Below are 14,114 nucleotides of genomic sequence, written 5' to 3' on the forward strand. Positions count from 1 at the left end.
TTTGGCGACAGTGGGAAGGAAAAACTCCCTTTTAACAGGAAGAAACCTCCGGCAGAGCCAGGCTCAGGGAGGGGCGGGGCCATCTGCTGTGACAGGTTGGGGTGAGAGAAGGAAAACAGGATAAGACATGGTGTGGAAGAGAGACAGAGATTAATAACAAGTGTGATTCAGCAGAGAGGTCTGTTAACACATGTTGAGTGAGAAAAGTAACTGAAAAGGAAAAACTCAATGCATCATGGGAATCCCCCGGCAGCCTACACCTATTGCAGCATAACTAAGGGAGTATTCAGGATCACCTGATCCAGCCCTAACTATATGCTTTAGCAAAAAGGAAAGTTTGAAGCCTAATCTTAAAAGTAGAGATAGTGTCTGTCTCCTGAATCCAAACTGGAAGCTGGTTCCACAGAAGAGGGGCCTGAAAACTGAAGGCTCTCCCTCCCATTCTACATTTAAATACTCTGGGAACAACAAGTAGGCCTGCAGAGCAAGAGCGAAGTGCTCTAATAGGGTGATATGGTACTACAAGGTCATTAAGAGGTGTTTGGATTCAATTCTGGTATTAAGAGGAAGCCAAGGAAGGGAAGCCTTCATTGGCCTGTCAATACTCTTCCTACAGTATTTTGTAGGAACTGAAGGCTTTTCATAGAGTTTTTAGGACATCCTGATAATAAAGAATTACAGCAGGAGTAATTGTTACTAAAAATGTTCTTTGTATGGTTGTGTAGATATTTCCTTAAACATTATAAGTGATTTATGAGGACTGATTTAGTTTCAAAAACATCTGTGGAAACATTTTGCATAAGCTTCATGGAATATTACATTCAAATGAATGTACTTTAATCATGAAAAACAAGGACTCTTCAAACTGAAAACAAACTTGAGCAGTAGTGTATATTGCATGTTTGTATCTAACTGTATCTGATCAAGGTTTTGAAACAAAGACAACTTTTTAGCTCTGTATTTTAACAAAAATTGAGCCAAACTATTCCAACTCCGATAAAAATCTCCCCCTAACAAGTCCACTTTATTGCATGCTCATTGTTTTTTCTTATCAGTGGCTCATAGCTGTTTAACAAATCCACTTTTGCATTCTTATTAATGCTGATCTGTCACACTTATCAGTGGCTCATGGTTGCTTAAAGCCTATGTCTGTACTTGACCACAGAGGCAGAGCATCATTCAATCCTGCCAGCTGCCTGTCTTGGTAGCATTTCAAGGATGACAGACTCCACTTTCTCTGCAGCAAGACAGCTCATAACGTTTTAACAGTCTGTCCCTGTCCTGATACTCTACATCATCTGCTGTAATCACTAACCATGGACTCTCACTGCAATGTACGCTACAGCTCAGAAGTTTGAATCCAGTCAGAAATGTCTTGATTTATGAAGAAAATAAAGGTTAGTTTGATGTTGAGTAACACAAAATTAATCAGTCAGGTAAAGAAATATAAATGCTTAATAGTAACACTGACCATAAACCGTGAATGAGGTTTAATGGAATATCTACACAGGTGTACACAGGCCCATTTTCAGCAACAATACCTCCTATCTTCCAGTGGTACATTGTCTTATCTACTGTAAGTTTATCATGTTAAATCCCAACTTATCAGTCAAGAACGCTTTTACCAAAGATATCAGCACAGACCAAAACTACTTTGTGATTAAGAAAATAATGACTGTGTGGATCATCCCATTTTCTCTTTCACACTGATTAAACCAAGTTGGCACTTTTCCATAAACAATGTGAACATTTGGGTTCGCCACTACCTTCAGCTTTTGATCAGCTTCACTCATGTCTAGTTTGCTGTCTGCTTCTTTTACTTGGTCCACAATTATCTCCGCACCATCTCTCTCCTGTTGTATGTCTCCTCATGCTGCACCTTCATGTGTTCTTTCCTCAGATGTGTTCCTACCAGCTGCTTCCTTATTTCCACCTCGAGTTTTGTTATCCAAATTTGCAAATTTAAGAGAAATCCTCAAAAGTTTTCCTGCTTGAAATCTTCTTACAACCTGCTGTCCCATTGCCATCATTTAAATGTGTTCTGTTTCATTTGTGTTTTGTATTTTTTTTTTACTTCATATTGCCATGACAACATAAAACTGAGCATTATGGTATATTAAATCAGGGAGGTCTGTCATACTGCAGGAGACTTTTTTTATGCTCTTTACATACACAAATTAAAAGTTTGTCAAGCCAAATCAATTCTACAATGTTTTTCTTTGATTTTTGATGAACACCTGTCTGTGCTCATTTTTACTGTGTACATTTCATGTTGACATCCCCCAGGACAACATCACAAAACCTGTTTTATTGTGAATGCTTATGTGTGATGGCTCTTAGACATCTTCCAGGTTTTGGTGGCTACTTGTATTAGGGAGTGGCTTATTTAGAGCAATATTTGTCACCGTGCTTAGTTACCCCACTGAGATTATATATGGACCTCAGGAACCTCAGTTTCTATCGCTCATTCTTCCAGGTCATTTGGGATTATTTGATTTTTATTTGCTTTATACACCCAGTGAAAGAGAGAGAGAGAGGGATTAGTTAATTCATAATGTTGCAGATTTAGGGGCTTTCACACAGGACTTGGTCAAGAACTGAATGACTCTATAAAATATATTGAGTGCTTGGATGCTAGTGAAGCTCTGCGGTGTGTTGGATTTCATCACCGTCAATAGAAACAAGTCATCTGACTGACAGAGAGAAGGTCAAGACCTCAGGAGGACGGTTCATCCTCAACATTTAATCTTATTCAGCTCGTTTTAGAACTGAAGAAGCTTCTCGGATGAGAGGAGAAATGTTTTCATGAAAATTAATGAAGTCTATTCGCTTGCTTTCCAAGCTCTTTAGAATAGACAGCTTTTTGTAAGTAGCTTCTAAACAGCTTTACATTGATAAATGTTTCTGTAGATTCATGTAGAAATGCATTAAAGCATCATAGTTAAGCTTACAGGGGAAAGAGGCACATAAACGCTGACTATCTTGCACTGCCCTCTGCTGGGAGTGACTGAAAACACTTTTACTGACGGTTGGATCAACATCCTGAGTTTAGTGCCAAATGCACCATTAAATAGGGAACGTCTATAGAAGAAGATCATTGAGTGAAAGTACACTGACAACAATAACCTTCATTATATTTTCAGCTGATTCAAATGGCTAAATGACCTCCTCAACATGTCTTGAAGTTCTCCAGAGGCCTGGTAATGAACTAATCATTTGATTCAGCTGTGCTGACCCAGGGTGAGATCTAAAACTTGCAGGACACCGGCCCTTGAGGCCTGGAGTTGCCCACCCCTGATATAAAGTGTTAGTACTTTAAGTGCTTACAGAGATTTGTGTGATAGTAGTATTTACTTATCTGAGATTGTATGTCTCGTTACATAAATGTTACCTCCTAGATTTTGGTGCTTTTTAATACATCCATGCAGCATAATGTGCTACAGTCATATTTGTTATATTTTAACATGTGCTATACACAACTCAGATGTTTTTGACTGAGGATGCACATAATAACATAATCAATGATATAGTTACATACTATGGTTCATCTTTACATCCTGAAACATTGTTTCTGTGTGAGGAAATCCCAGCAGCATGCAGTATATTTTTTTGATTACTTTGGTACATCCAAATATATTTTATGAAGATAAAAAATAACAGATGAGACTTTTTTTTTTAAGTTTATTTTTTGTGTCTTTAGACCAATATGGGGACATATTTCAGTTCACATGTTTGCCTCAGTTAAGACATATTATAAAAACAAATTGCCATTTTTTGTTAGTTTGGTGAGGGCACCAGGCGTGCCACTGTGCCAGACTCCAATGCAGCATCAACATGTTTCTGCTGGTCATCTAACAAGATGTGAGGCCTGATCTTCACAGATCAGTTTCACAGATTAGATCTCATTGGGGAGTGAGCAGGAATGTATCAGGCTCACTTAAAAGAGCAAAGATTATCTCAATGTAATCGCTTCCATTTAGGATTATTTCAATAGAAAGAGCTGAGACCTTTAACAACTACTATCTAAAGCATCCTCCTGAGGTCGTACCTACATGTATGTCTCAGTGGTAGATGTCAAATCACATTGAACATATCAAACCTCTAAGAGACATGCCTAATTGAATTAGTAGTAAATGATATATCATTAACTCATCATGTTCTTTGATTGCTTTCTTCAGTGAGTCTGATGAACTGTTGTTGATAAACTTAAAGAGCTTCTCACTTTCAGGGTAATGTTTTTAAGTTTAGCATTCACAGCCTGCAGAGCCTTAAATTTGAGTGAGAAATCAAACTTGAGTGAGTGTTAAATAACAGTATGAAGGCAGCATTTATGTGCAGGATTCTGTGCTGCTATATTCTCACTGACAACCACTGCATGCTCTTGAGTTTATGCATGTGTTGTGCATGTGTCCTGTCATGATCTCTAGTGCTGCCATTTTGTAGAATTTCCTGCTGTCGTCATTGCAGTGGTGTGACAACTCCATTATCTTTGAACAACTACAAGAACCATTTCTTATGAACTGAAACTTTTGTGCAACAAATAAACAACAACCAACGTGCTTTTTAAAATCAGGTCACCTAAGACATTCCTTCTAAGGCAAAAAGGAAGTTTCTGTTATGGTCTCCATGAACTGCTCCAGTAGTGACTGAAAAAAAAACAACCTTAAAATGCTGCTGAGAACACAGTAACTAGGACACTGCTTGTAAGTTGCACAGATATAAATTGCTGCATTTGAGTGAAAATAAAAAGCCAGCAGTTTCAAAAATGTTGGTGTCTGACTCCACCTGCAGACAAGAGTGAGAACTGTTTTTCCTCTAATTATTTTAAACGTGTAATTTATTTTCTCAGAGGAAGGTCAGAGGTTTAAAGAAGTGCAGTATATCTGCCGTCTTTACAGATCTGCCACGGATCATTTTTGCTGCCAGACATAATACAGACACATTTTCAGTGACCCAAGTAACGTTTATATACGCTCCCTGTGATAAGCTTGTTCTTGTTTGTTTTCCTTTTAAGCAAGTGATTCAACATAAGGATTAAAATAGAAAGAAAAACCCTTGAAATAACCCGTGTGTGAAATCCATAATAAAGATAACATAAAATAAATAAATATGTCAAACCCCCTGAGATCCAACCTCACAATCACTTGTTCCATGATGACTAAAGAAAGTTTATTTACATCACAGACCCAGTGACGCCCATTCAGTTACATTTCCCACGAAATAACAGCTGATCCTCACCCTTCTGTTTAAGACACAGTTCAGTTTTAAGCTCCTCATCCTGAGTGGAATAATGAGTCTGTGTGAGTACAGCTACCTTTTTCAAATCATCTCTACATCATATAAGTTCATGATTGTAGCATCACAGAAAATGTCCAAATATTTCCAGTTGAGCTGTGGTGAGTTTTGTTTTGTTTTCTTTCTTGTGTTTCAGTGACAGCCTTAGCCATCGCAGTCGGGCAGGTAAAAAAACCTATTTGCTTATTTATGTATTTTTATCTCTAAACCTCATAGGTGACGTCATACATATCAAGACGTATTCATTTTGAAGCATCCTGATGATCAGTAACCAGGTGTTTCTTCCTGTTGTCAGGTGGAGCTGTGGTCTCTGCTCCTATTGTCCTGGGGGCTGTAGGTTTCACCTCTGCTGGAATAGCAGTTGGTTCCTACGTTGCAAGCATGATGTCTGCAGCTGCTATAGCCAATGGAGGAGGAGTTAGTGCGGTGGCTGTTTTGCAGCCAGCAGGTAAAAAACTAAATAATTATTTTCCCAACAATTACTAAAAAATCTTTATTATGATAAATCTGAAAGATCCAAGAAACAATAACATGACTGTGCTGCAGTGAGGATAATACGACGGACTATTAGCTGTTGGAGGATTGTTTGTTGCACTCATTTGACACCAGGAAATTATGATTATCAGAAAGAAAAAAATAATAATAAATGATATATTTACTGCTGCCAACTGGAAACAGCTGCCAGTAGTATCAGTGTCATGCTTCAGTAGGCTTAAATCTTAGTGCTGGTAATGCTGTGGTGTTTTATTACAAAACACATGAACACGGTCAAATTGTGCAACTTTAAATAAAGCCCTAATAATGAAAAGCATTTTAAAGTTGTGGTCTGGTAAATTTTTATTATTATGTTTATATTTTATTATTCTATTTATGTTATCTGAAAATACTAAGACATGTATCATTATTTTTATGTAATTCAGTCCCAAGGCTGACATAGGCTACTTGATTTCTATAACTGGCAGAAATAAAGCGATCAGCAAAGCTAGAAGAGAAGTTGGACACACTGAGTGTCGCACATGATACAAATTCTACTTGAAAGCATAAATTATTTGGATTTTATTTTCTCACTGCATTATTATACTGATAAGAAAGTGATATCTTGCCATTTCGTTATAAATAGATGGTCTGCTAAAAAACGGATTTAAACTCAATTAAACTATGGGGAATGAGGTACTGGCATTTAATCTGTTGCAAATCTCTCATGAATGAAATCAACACATTTTTATTTTATTTTATTTTATTTTTTATGTGTTACGAACTTGCATGTCCATGTGTTTGTTTGTGCAGGTGTTGTGTCTTTTTATGTTAATTTAGCTGTGCCAGGGCCCTGCTCCGATTGGTGCGTGGATACACTGCCCCGGCGTGACTGGTTCCAGCTGGAGGATCCGCCCATTAAAAGGAGGCTGGAGTGCTACAGCGGGAGAGGTCCTCTATGGGCTCAAAATGTGGTCATAAATATTTTGTACTTGTAAAAAAGATTTGTATGTGTAAAATAGATTTGTGTGTGCGTAAAAAAGATTTGTGTGTGCGTAAAAAAGATTTGTGTGTGGACTTATAAAAAAATCCCTTCAAGTTACAAGTACGGATTTTGACCCTATTTTTCTTCCTTTCATCTGATTGGTCAATGTCATGTCAATCACAAATGTAACAATCCAATCAGAGAACAGATGGGTTTGGCTGTCGAGGGGCGCTTTTTTTGAACTGCAGGTCTTTGAAGGGAATAAATGCCCTTTTACATGCCAACCCAGCGTTTTCCTTCATCACCACGAAGGAAAACAGTCTGTGGTCGTCCGAGTTTGGTGATTTTTGTGTCACAGGTCTACGTGTTTAATATAGGGACTTCCACAGCCTTTTCAACAGCGCTGCGGACCGCGGGGTGGGGGCGGGCAGTGTTTTGGAAATGACAGTCTTCATTACAAAGCTTTCTTCGTTATGAATTAGCATACATGTTTTTATTGAACATTTGAAGAACCAGCAAAAAAACCCAAACTCTTGTAGAGGACATAAAGTCAGAGATAGAAAAGACAAGGAGCAGGTGCATCTAGTACAGGTAGAGCTGCTGCAAAAACCCACAGAGCCCAGCAGCCAGCGTAACAAATTCTGGATCCTTTGCTTTTAGTTAGCAGTTAGCATTAGCAGCACATCCTGCGTCCGATGTGAAAGGACTTTTATGCTGCGCACTGTGACTCACAGCAGTGGTCCTGGGTCAGCCCTGACTTTGTGTTAAACTAATCCTAAAGTAATAATGGTATTTCTAACCACTGATATACCACAACTTTTTCCTTTCAACAGCTACTGAAAGTTAGGGGACCTAGCTGCTATCGGATATTTATATAGCGATCCTCCAGCTTCAAACTGTATCACCCTTCAAGGACCTGCAGTTCAAAAAAGCGCCCCTCCGACAGCCAAACCCATCTGTTCTCTGATTGGATTGTTACATTTGTGATTGACATGACATTGACCAATCAGATGAAAGGAAGAAAAATAGGGTCAAAATCCGTACTTGTAACTTGCAGGGTTTTTTTTTCTAAGTCCACACACAAATCTTTTTACGCAAACACAAATCTTTTTTACACATACAAATCTTTTTTACGCACACACAAATCTTTTTTACGCACACACAAATCTTTTTTACACATACAAATCTTTTTTACGCACACACAAATTCTTTTTACACATACAAATCTTTTTTACGCACACACAAATCTTTTTTACACATACAAATCTTTTTTACACATACAAATCTTTTTTACAAGTACAAAATATTTATGACCACATTTGGAGCCCATAGTCCTCGCGTTTCTCCTCATCACCCAGCAGTATTCCTGTGGCAGCCGCTGGCTGCAGTGCGCTTGAAAGCTGTGGAAGTGGAGTGGGTAGGGGTGAGCTGCCGTTTCTTTTGATCACCCGTTTTCTCCTGTTTTGAGTTAGTTAAGGAGGTCAGACTCGGTCTTTATTTTTGACTTTGTTTTGGTAAGGTCAGGGGTGCAGGATTTGTGTAGATTTGTTTTGTTGATTGTTTTGGCCTTGGCTCACCCTGAAGTGTTGACACTTCCATTTTGGTTCCTTTATTTCACATTGTAAATAAATCACCTTGTATCTAACGGATTTGTTTCTTGTGGCTGCTTGGGTCTTGGGGGGGAAGCGAGTGCCTCACTCATGTTATGGCCTGGCCCTAGACGGGTCGTAACATATGCTATAAAGAACTTTCCTGTCAGAAGCTACAGCTACAAAGATACTGGTTTCTGTATTTTATACATGTGACCCCTTCATAAATCCTAGTAGCAACATTTCCAAATAGATACAAAACACAAAAATACGAGACATCGCTCTACAGTTTGTGTTGCTCTCTGTCGCCCTCTGTTGTTCAGCCCTGAACATAAGGTTTTGTTACTGAGGAAAGGAAACTTTGCTTGCTATAAAAATCAGCCCATTTCAGAGCAGATGCAGGACAGAGGAGCAGTGGCAGCTGGACGTGTGGTGGCTGTTTTGGAGTCAGCAGGTAAATTTATACTTAGAGGTTTCATTAGGATTTTAAGTTGCGACAACATGCAAAAAGAAAAAGTTCATGAAAATATCATAATCTTAGATTAGATAATGGCACTATATTGTATCACTATGATAATAAATATAATAATGACATCATCAATAATATAATTAATGATAATGAAAACTGTGAATAATGATGATGATAATGATACAGTACGCTGTGATTTCAGCAGGACTGAAGTGATATATATTTGTCATATATTTGCTTTATGCCAAAACTGGAAGCCTTGTTTTTCTTCTCAAGCTTGTTTTTATCATTGTGTTGTGTATATTAAAATTAAGTATTATGGTGCAAAGCGTTAAACCTCATGTGTATCATTAGTACAGCTAACTATGTTCATAACCATCAATACACGGTCACAAGGACAAGACATGGTTTAGTGTGCAAGTTCTTAAAGATGGACGTCTGATAGTCAGGTTTACGGGTGCAGTCAGAACTAAACATAATTGGCATCTCAGTTTTTCTCTCTTTTGGTTCACAGTTAAAAGGAAGACTGTCCATTTTAATGTGACCTCTCAGATTATCATCATCATATTACATGATTACTGGGAGACCAGGGTAATAACTAGAGATGGACCGATCCGATATCGGTCCGATACTGACCTAAATTACTGGATCGGATATCGGAGAAAAATAAAAAATGTAATCTGATCCATTAAATATCACGAAAGCACCTCACAAAACTTGCAACACGTCGTAACTCGCCTCAGAACGTTAGCACGTCGGAGCAGTATGCATCACGTGATAGAGCGGCTGTGGCATGCGGGACCTGTCGGTGCTCTGGATAGCATTTGGAGCCTCGCTAGCAGCCCGGCATTTCATCTCCGACAAAGTTATCCCAAGAGAAGTAAAGCAAGTGTGTAAGTCCATCTCTGAATGTTTGTAAAGCATTCCTGCGTTAAGCTTAACAAGCGATATATGGAGCGACTGCCTCTTCTTGCTGCTACTTCAATCATGAAACTGTTTAATGATCAGCTGATCGGCTTTTCTGTCGTGAGTCCATCTCTTTTGTTTGTTTTTGGCCCACTTCGCGCCAGAAAGAGGAAACCAGCAGCTGAACAACAGCAGCACGTTTAAGCTTGATAAGCTGTTGTTAGAATTTATTTAATATTACTTTCTACTCCAGGATCTTTTTCTACGTAGCTGACGGCTGTAACTGTACAGGGGCGGATCTAGCAAAGTTTAGCCAGGGGGGCCGATAGGGCATTAACAGGGAAAAGGGGGCACAAAGACATACTTTTCTTTCTTATTCTCATTTAAAATGTCTAGCTTTTAATAAATAATTATCTGACACCCAAAGTTTTAATTTGATGTAAAATGAATAGAAGTCCATTACTGTATATAGTGACTATTAAGTCTAATATATATACCCTAGTAAGCTATAGTACTTTTTCCTTTGGGAAGGTACCATCTGTGCAGTCTGCAATTTTGTTGAAGAAAGATGTTGAATCTATTTATTATTTCTTGAAAAATAATTGATTTCTGTGCATTTTCTTTCACACTGCATCAAATTAAGGTTGATTACGTCGATTAAGCATCATGAGGTGGAGCGTGAGGGGTGGTTCCCTATTTTTTATTTATTTATTTTTGTTGTTGCTGGGAGTTGGAACCCTATTAGTTAGGTTGCTTAATATGCTAAGTACTCTTTAAAATATCAGAATAGGGAGGATGGTGTAGGTTTAAGTTTATTAGATTGATCAGTATTGCTGAACTACGAAATATTTTTTTTTTGCATACAGGTATAACAGAATAGCTTTAGTGTAGTTGTTGTTTTAAACTTGAGTATGAACTTATACAAAATGCAGCAAGATATTTAAAAAACAGTTTTGTTGATTAAAAAACACTATATCGGATTCATATCGGTATCGGCAGATATCCAAATTTATGATATCGGTATCGGTATCGGACATAAAAAAGTGGTATCGTGCCATCTCTAGTAATAACAAAAAAAAATTTTGGTGGCTGCTAATGCTACTGCTCAGCATCCAAGTAGATACACCCATGGCATTACTTCACCTTGTTCTCAGTTTTCACATTCAACAGATTTTCAGAAAGCGTGGCCTCTGCCCCCACATTCAGGTAACTGAGATGCAAACTCCCCTTAGATTTTTAGTAGATACACCCATGGTATTTGAAACTCCTACATCACCTCATGGGTGACAATACCCTGTCAGCCTTTTATGGCTGATAGGACAAAAGGTATGGGGGTGGTGGTGTTTAAAAAAAAAACAAAAAAAACCCCTCTAGCCCTGTTTCCGAAGACTGTAACTGGGATTAAAATGGTAAATGGTAAATGGCCTGTATTTGTATAGCGATTAGTTCCTGATCTATGTTCTGTTAGCAGATTTGGGGGAGGAGTCAGAAATAAACCAGTGTAACAGGTCTGTAACAGTTTCTTCCTGATATTTCAGTCATAGAGATGACTGAGCATCTCAGTAACACTAAATCTGTTCATTTGTGTGGCATTTTCTACCAGCTGACTTGTTGATCAGTGTCCAAAACACATAATAAAAAAGAAAATTCTTAAATCAGGTTTTTGAGATTTGTAACAGGAGGAAACATTTGTAGGCCAGTTTGTATTTATTCAATGTGTTAATCTTCATATTTCACAGTCATGTTACACACAGTTGAGAGCACCCAACCTGCTGCGGCTCCAGCACTGCCAAACCATCCAGTGACAGCCCATGGAAGACCTGCTGCACCTACAGCGAAATCACATTAGACACCATTAGCTGTTTGTTATACTCGTTCAACATGAGAAAAGCTTTTATTCTTCATCGCCAACCCCAGATTTACATACACTATTTTACTCATGAACCTTTATTAATAGAGACGTGTCCAGAAAGAGCATTTCATATGTTTGAAATTTAGATAAACATCAAAAGCCAAAGTGGACTAAAATATTACTATTAAGTATTACCTAAGAAAATATAAGAAAATGTCTGTTGTTTGTTTTGTTTTACATTGAGAGAGAGAGAGAGAAACATGACATCCAGCTCACCCCAGGACTGTAAGATTGCTATTAGACCTCCTGCACCAAAATATGCCATCAGTCTGGCAGCGATGGAGCCTGCTGCTATTCCAGTTGAAGTGAACCCCAGTGCAGTCAGAATGGCAGGAGTCAGAATCACAGTGGCAGCACCTCCTAGATAAAAATGTTATATGTCAAGATTTTCTATCAAATTATGTTGTGGTTAATGTGATGTCATACCTGTGATCGTAACGACTGCCTTACCTGTCAAAGAAATATAAAAAGAAAAGAAAATGTTGTAATGAGTAAGTAATAATTATTCAAACACAATTATATGAAGGGATAACACCATTATAAGAATATATAGACTCACATATCTCTACCAAGTCGACATCCATGTTTTCAATAATAACTCAGATGACACCAAGAGCTCAAGTGTAGATATGGAAATGTGTTTCAACCTGAACTGTGCCTGCCACATGCCCCATTTCACGTGACAAAACCAGTTTAAACTCCACCTTGTTTATACATCATCAAACTTTCAACTACCTTCAGATAAAGAAAACGTTCCATAAGGAGTGGTGTGTTAGTGGAAAAAGTGCCTCTAGATGATACAACAAAAATGCAGCATGAAGCAAAGTTGGACTAATTGTTATTTTTAAATTAATCTATGACATAAAAAACAGTTTTTATGAATGCATCTTTAACATTTTTCATAACAACCTTAAAACCAGAATAGAGGTATGACTCAAGAAGTGACAGTTTGTTATTATTAAGCAATCTATCATTTCTTTATTTTGTGCTTCACAGGTGTTTCATACCTGATGTTGCTTAGCATGCAATAACTCGAGCTCCTCAGAGTACAGTATTCTTGCATCCCTGCTTACAAAACTGTGAGTCTTTGTACACAGTTTTGTAGGGAAACTAAACATCCTCAGTAAACATCAACACAAGGTGTTTTTTTCTTAGCTGAACTGTGGCACAGCAGTCAACTTCAGGTGAAAGACCCCGGAGTACACTTGAAATCACAATGAACGCACAGTAAAGTGACTGTAAAATTATGATATTATTTTATGCCATGTTATACCCCTAATTAAAGATTGTGAATTATGTAGTTTTAGTTTGCATTATTCTCCTGAATTAGAAGAAGCTGATAACTATTGCATTAGTTAAACTGATTTGCATTACATTAAATTGCTGACTTGTTGTGAATGAATGATATTGTTTTATGATGCATTATATTGCTGAGTTATAAGAAATACTGTTCGCAGAAGGTTATTGTCTAATTTGTCTGAGTAGAAGAGAACAGAGTGTGCTGGAGTTTTCTGCCCCATTTCAGCAGGAGCAGATAAACAGGGAGCCAAGGTCGTAGCTTAGGCGCTGTGTGAGAGAGAGCATGTGAATGTTTAGGCTTTTTATAAGGTGGAGGCACCAGAGGTTATAAAAGTTTGAGCAATGCTCCACCATTTTGAGATTTTGAGGCTGTCTGCATCAGTGTCCATCTCCCACGTGTGTGATCATTAAATCATCGTTTGACTCAACCCAGCCGGACCAGTGTTGTTATTGTGGTTTTTTCTCTTGTCTCCATCCCCAATATTTTGAACCTTAACAGCTTGGGGGCTCGTCCTGTGGTATTGGGGTGGAATTTAAAAGTTTGGACGGTCCGAGGTTGTCGAACGGACAGGCACGAGCCAGTGGTCTGATTTGAGTGGACAAAAGCCGGCTTATCTAAAGGTAAGGCACTACCTGTTGAATTATTTCCAAAATGTGCCAAATTGGATATGACTAAATTAAAGTCTACTCACTGAAATTACTGGTAGAGTGTCTGTTTTGATTTTGATGAGAATCACCGTGTGTTATGCAGCTAAAGTTGCTTAAGAATGTTTAATGAAGTTGAAGAAATATGAAACTGTTCTGGAGGTAACAGATATAATGTTGGGTTTGAGTCCCTGGATATTGAGCTGAAGGCTCAGGTAGTTTGGTAGGGAAATTAGGACAGAAACTGTTCTGGAGGAAACAGAGACTGGTTAATAGTTTTACAAATTAGGTCAGAAACTGTTCTGGAGGTAACAGATACTGTTTAATTGATATGTTAAAATTTGTCAAAATTGTTTAGGTGAAAATTGTTATAGGACGGCACTGGAAGATGCTAAGAAGCACATAGCCCGGAGGTTACGCTCCCTCCTGGCCGTGGACGCGCGGTCTTGACCTGTCGGCGAACAGGGGTAGTTCAGTTTGGCTTTAACTGTGGGGTACAGGGCATCCCGAAATAAGCTAGGAGTTAGAATCTCCTCACCG

The 14,114-nt window shown here is 38.3% G+C and overlaps 1 protein-coding gene across 1 annotated transcript; it reads right to left on the reverse strand.

The window, feature by feature from the left end:
• Positions 1 to 11,437: 11,437 nt before the first annotated feature.
• LOC147306480 (interferon alpha-inducible protein 27-like protein 1) lies at positions 11,438 to 12,217 on the reverse strand. The gene is made up of 4 exons (XM_086275881.1): positions 12,190 to 12,217; positions 12,057 to 12,080; positions 11,847 to 11,990; positions 11,438 to 11,547 (listed from the first exon to the last, which is right to left on the reverse strand). The coding sequence occupies exons 1-4, from the start codon at positions 12,212 to 12,214 to the stop codon at positions 11,438 to 11,440; spliced, it is 303 nt and encodes a 100-aa protein (XP_086132007.1). The 5' UTR covers positions 12,215 to 12,217.
• Positions 12,218 to 14,114: the final 1,897 nt, after the last annotated feature.

Source organism: Aulonocara sp. 'chitande type north' Nkhata Bay, linkage group LG19 (assembly GCF_057382095.1).
Source record: "Aulonocara sp. 'chitande type north' Nkhata Bay isolate Kocher_YH1m ecotype deep benthic linkage group LG19, A_spYH_male_GT1.1, whole genome shotgun sequence".
In the NCBI taxonomy this organism is placed as follows: Eukaryota; Metazoa; Chordata; class Actinopteri; order Cichliformes; family Cichlidae; genus Aulonocara; species Aulonocara sp. 'chitande type north' Nkhata Bay.